Source organism: Acipenser ruthenus, chromosome 6 (genome assembly GCF_902713425.1).
Source record: "Acipenser ruthenus chromosome 6, fAciRut3.2 maternal haplotype, whole genome shotgun sequence".
Classification (NCBI taxonomy): domain Eukaryota; kingdom Metazoa; phylum Chordata; class Actinopteri; order Acipenseriformes; family Acipenseridae; genus Acipenser; species Acipenser ruthenus.
Window position 1 is genome coordinate 5,960,087 of NC_081194.1, and position 6,000 is coordinate 5,966,086.

Genomic DNA, 6,000 nt, shown 5'->3' on the forward strand with positions numbered 1-6,000 from the left:
CTGGTGAAAGGAAAAAACATTAATAATGTGACAAAATGGAGAAGAAGCAATCTATAGAAAGATAAACATGGTTAGCATTTCAATTTAGAAGATAAACACGTTTACTATTTGAATATAATTAATTTTACAATAAGTGTTCACAGATCCAGATATAGAAGGAGCTGCTACTTCCTGGAAGAAAACCACTTCCTGTACTGTTTCTCAGTTTCACTCCAATGGTCTACCTGTTTTCACACCATTTGATGCTGGTATTTAAGTGATTGGATACTAGGAAGTAATGTTGTATAGTACTTGGAAAAAATGCATTAAACTATATAAACCAAGAACAAGAAGGTTGCGTTGACATGTTTAATGGTTTGAGTCCTTATCATAGTGCCATTGGAAATCACGTTGGAGCCTCACAGGACTCCTGTGTAGAGTCAAGACCACACTCAAAACAAAAAGGTTTCTGTCATAAAAGGCAACTTTACCAAAATATATGTGAACAATAGGTTTTTGTCCTGTTCTCCTGTATACTTGATAAAGGAGTTCCTTTTTGAATGATATACTTTAACTTTGCATTCTTCAGCTCAACAAAAATAATTCAGGACTGAAAGGGTTAAGGGCTAATCAAAATCCATTAGGATGAAAGAATACAGGCAGTGTATACTGTTTGATGACCAATATTAAAAAAAGCAGTAAAGTGAATGAAAATGGGTGCTTTTGTGGGGTGCGCACTTTTTTCATACTGAACCAAGGGGCAGTGAGTCTGAGTCACCTGTGCTTGATAACACTGTGATCATGCTTGTTATTGTGCTCTTCACTTTAATGATTTTGTTTTTCCTAATTAGTTTGCAAAATAAAAAAATATATATTCATGCATAAACCCCTTAAATACAAAGAGCTAACAAAACAATTCCACTACATATAACTCTTACTTCATGTGTATTTCCATCACTTCGTAGGCCTCACTCACCTTCCTGTATAACTGGTGCACACACTGCATGGCACACCAGGGGAGACTTGGGGTTTGATACAGCAAAGTAATTAGGTCTCCTGGAACCAGGTTTAGAGCCACTGTTCCTGGAAAAGTGGCTTTGTGTTCCCTCAGTTGCAAGGTTTACAGTATTCTATAATGCATCTGATTAACTGTCATAACTGGGAGTACTGTAGCAACCACCTTGTGACTGGAATGCAGTAACCATGTGGTGAAAACGCTTTGATGCATCAGTGGTATTAAAGAGGCCTCTTCAGTGCAATTTGTCTCTGTCCTGTTTTTTCTTAATGAATGAGGTGCATCTTCTTGCACCACTGAAAGGCAGACACACAGTAGTGTGTATTTAAATCTCAGGTCTAGTAATACTGGGAAAATCTACTCATTAGAGAAACCTGGCACGGATATGTTGGCTTACTGTAAATGTAAAGCAGGTGGGTATGTCACCCTTATTTGTTTAATGCTACTGTCTTCAGGTTTTATACACTGACCCATCAATTTGCATCAGTTTTCCTTGCTTGTTTTAACTGTGTCTCTGTAATCCTTGTAAAGGCAATATGCAAAATGTATGCAAATACAACAGAACATGGTACATACAGTAATTTGTTTGCATTCCAGGATAGGCACAGTTTGAAATAATATTGAGTTAAAAGCTTGAATTTTATGTACTGTACCCCACAATACCACAATTGTCTCTCATTGGAGTGTGTGACAGAGACAAAGTGATTTTTGGTGATACATCTCCCTCCCGACCTGTGAGAGCACTGTGTAAAAGGAACAGCATACCCTGGACTGGATGGCCGGACAATTCATTCCCAGGGTTAGGCGGAAGTTGGTCATCTAGAAAGGGGGAGGAAACTAAATCATCGACCCGGAAGGGAAACGGTGTGGCAACCGCGGATTGGAGGAGCTGTTGCACTCGTTAACAAAGGGGTCATGATAGATGGTACAAAAGGGGATGGAGCGATGTGATCTGTTCCTTTGTAAATGGTTAAATCTAACTGAAAGAAGAACTGTGTGGTGATACCGTGAGTGTTTATTTGTTTTGTCGTGTCTAATTCTGTGTTTGTTTGTGATTTGTCACTTAAGGCCAGCATGAACTTGCACAAACCTTTTAAGAAGAAACCGTTTGAACAACAACTCAATTCCTTGTGAACCGCAAGGGTTTACAAAATCATATACAATGTTAAAGGGCAGCGGTACACAGATAAAGATATACTGCTCTTTAGATTGCTGAAATTATCTAATTGTAAAATGTATTAATCATAATAGTACCTTTTGTTTGTTGGGTCACATCTGAGCACATTTTAAAGACTCAACCCCAAGCCCACCCAGAGGGTTAATGATATCTTCAGCTGTATATATGAAATTAGGTAGTTTTTACATTTCTCTGTCTGGGGATATGAAGAGTGCAGCACTGCAGCTGACAGAAGCACACCATGCTGACCTTTGCTCACTCACTGTTGTTATCATAACAGAATGCACAGAGCTATGTAGTATTGGATTGAAAGCAGCGATTGGCTAAATTACAAGCATGCATCATAAAGGCATTGTCTGATTGGTTAAATTACACGCATCATAAAGGCATTGTCTGATTGGTTGTTATATACGTATAGAGAGGTTACCTTTGGGCCACCAGCTAATACTAACACTATACAAGATCCATTGATATAGATAGCTGAAAATGCATTATACAATACTATATATTACATTACTGTACACTCTCCGTAGATTTCTTTTTATGTATTTAAATACTTCTCTTTGCTAAGCTAATGAGTCTTACTTACTATAATGATGAATATTACCTTGAATAAAGTATTTCCACCAAGACAAGGAGCACGACCAAATGCACTGACTACTGTTCTTCTTATTCCATGAAGAGTGTCAGGCTAAGTATCGTGTCAGGCTAAGTATCGTGTGACCTGTGTACATTGACCCATCGGGCCAGCTCCATAATAACACCACCACCTGGGGGGCAGGAACAAGAACTACAAAAGAACAAAATGCTATTTTTTATCAACACTGCTATCTGGTCACTAGAGTGAGGCCTGAAAGGGAGGACACTGCCTCACTTACAATGCAGGTCCATTCTATATGTGCCCACAGGAACACTGTTTATCTGTATGCAGTCAATAGCTGTGAATAATAAGTGATAGCCTTTGCTTTTCATGATGTCCAATTTAATCTGCAGTTCATACTCCAGTAATTCTAAAAGATCACATGTATCTCAAACCACCCTATATCCTTTATTGTAATGCTGGCGACCCATAGCATTTCCATTGGCCCAGATTTCCTTGACTTCCACCGGTGGAGTACTGCTTTGTGTTTGCTTTGTATCACAGTTTAACAACATTTGGATAAACCTATTAAAATAATACTTCAAAATATAAATAAGTTTTACTTCATATTTTGCTTTCCCCAAATGTATACATATTGGGGCTTATACCTTATAAAAATAAATGTGTGGGTGTTTGTTTTGTTTTTTGACAATAAAAAGCAAGGGTATTCAGAAATGCCCTCAAAGGATGACGTTTAATACCCATTGTGGGGGCACCAATCCATACAAACACCTTGACATACGCCTTCTGTTTTTAAAGTTTTTGATAACGTTTCAAATAAAGGCACGCGCATTTTCTCTTAAGTGCAGTAAGTCCAGTACTAAACCAGTCTATATACTGTAGAATGTAACCAGTGCTTGATGTGAACCAAAACAACAGACCACGGGTGCCCCATTTTTCTTAGTGTGTGTGCATATTCTTTATTTTGTTTTGAAAGTATACTGATACAAAATGTGCTGTTTTATGTTATACTTTTCCTCAGTAATATACACTGAGAAATGTTTTGTTTTTTTGTTTGTTTGTTTTTTTTAATACGCGCTGGTTTCCTCACAGCACCAGTAATTCAGCACCAGAGAATGCTGTTATTACCCACCCGTACTACTGACTATAAAAACATTCACATTTTGCAGCAGCAACGCCGGGATATCTTACCTTGACCGCTGACGACAGCGCGCGGCGAGGCATCCTCGTTTGTGAATTCAAATTCATCATCAGTTTTCCGTTTCTTCGACATTTGATGCCTTTGATGTTCGCTAAGACTAGGAGCTGGGTTGTGCTTTAAGAAGAGTGAAAGAAATCACTGTTGAAGACGGGAGTCTTTTGAGTGGCTGAAAGAGCAATAGTAGGCAGGAACTAGTAGTGGGGAAATCGTAGCAACCTCATCAATTCGACCCGCTCTCCTCTCTCGTCTTGCTTGTTTCGTTTACTCCGCGAATCGAATAGGACGTAAAAAGTTACATGGTGTACAGTACCGGTACGCATAAATAATGTGAAATACTACTGATTCGTGGAAAGTTTTTGTTTTTTTTAAGAAGATGGTTATAATTATTTTGCTTATTTGAAGAGAAAATATGTATCCTGACCACTAACTACATACAGTAGCCGCACAGATGTCCTGTGTATCACTGTGCTCAAGATTATTTTGAATGGTCTTTTACGCAAAAATGTGCAACAACAACATGCAGTGGGACTCGAGCCTTGTAATCAGTGAAGAAGACGAGGGCTTCAGGTCATCGGGGGTCATTTTAATCAGCATCACTGGCATTTCCACAAACGGCATCTGCATGGTTGGCGCTGTGTTGACAGGTTGTGAACATTGAGACGCGCAAAGGTGGTCAGACGCGAGTGTTCACTTCTAGTAAAACAATGTTTCTCGCAACAACACCAAGCTCCCACTGAAAACGAACGGTAAACATGCAAATTACAACACAGGCAGTGTTACGTATTGAAAACAAAACAACAAAACAAAAACCTACACAGGTAATTTCACGTTGCTGTTATTAGTCAAGTGCAGTCGAGCGCCAACCAAAATATAAAGGCATTTCACATTTGGATGTCAGCTTTCAACATCTGTGTAGATAAAGAAAGAAGCACACCGCCTGGTCTCCCCCCCGACGTACAGAACCAGAAGATAAAACATACTGCGGTAGTAGCCTACTATGATCCGTGTTTTGAAATCCGTTTACAGCACCTTTAATTCTCTATTGCTCCCTTGAGCTGAGCAGCCTCCCCCGGTAGTGTAAAGGTGCTCTGATTGTTTGTGTTGGTTATCATGGTCAGTATCCCCGTGTAGAGCTTCATAATCCAGTTACTAAGGAACCATAAAATAACCAAAGTGGCATTGTTCAGCATCGGGCTGTGTGAGAGCAAGTTTTCAGAGGATTTCACAGATACTGAGCACAGATGAATCTATGAATCTGCCTGTTGCCAGAGACTTTGTAACTTAAGAGTTTTCTGTAAATGGGGGGGGGGGGGGGGAGCTACACTTGGAAGCATCTCAAGTCAAGTCCAGAAGGAGGCGATGACGTAGATTCGTTGCAAACGGTGCCAAGGCTGCCATTCTGACTAAGATGATAAACCGACACGTCTGCCTTTCATTTGCAACACAGATATAATTTAAGGGTACCTGCATATAATCTACAAAATGCAGTATTAAAGGTTGTTTATTATTATTTTATTTTTTGGGATAACTATGGTCAGATCTTGCCGTGCTGCTCAGATGTATGCAATTTGTTCCTGCACTAATTTTTAATACTGGTAACAGAAAATAATATTTTAATAACCAATGTACATGAGGGTTATTTTACAGTATTTTACACTTAAAGCAAATAGGTGATTTATTTTTGGTGTTTTGGCAAACTATTATGATTGCGTTTCAGAAATACAGTATATAATAATAATAATAATAATAATAATAATAATAATAATAATAATAATAATAATAATAATAATAATAATAATAATTAATCTATATCAGTGGTTCTCACACTGGAGGGCGTGTGCTTTTAGAGCTTTTAACCTCCCCTCATCTCACCTCGTCTAAGGGGGACTGGAACGCTGCCCGTTACACTCTTCCAAATTCCCCTTGGCGGTCGTCTGTAGCCACACCTAGGACTTCCGGCACCAATGTGACTGGGCGCAGACTGGGCACAAACCAGTGACCCAGCGCACATCAAGCGAGCGTTTTAG

At 39.1% G+C, this 6,000-nt stretch overlaps 1 protein-coding gene across 1 annotated transcript in view; it reads right to left on the bottom strand.

Annotated features, from left to right (window-relative positions):
* LOC117411341 (cAMP and cAMP-inhibited cGMP 3',5'-cyclic phosphodiesterase 10A-like) overlaps positions 1-5,175 on the bottom strand; it is a 97,857-nt gene extending 92,682 nt beyond the window's left edge. Inside the window, exon 1 of the mRNA XM_034018707.3 lies at positions 3,964-5,175. Within this exon, the coding sequence (XP_033874598.2) occupies positions 3,964-4,045 (82 nt within the window). The 5' untranslated portion in view covers positions 4,046-5,175. The remainder of the gene's footprint in view (positions 1-3,963) is intronic.
* Positions 5,176-6,000: the final 825 nt, after the last annotated feature.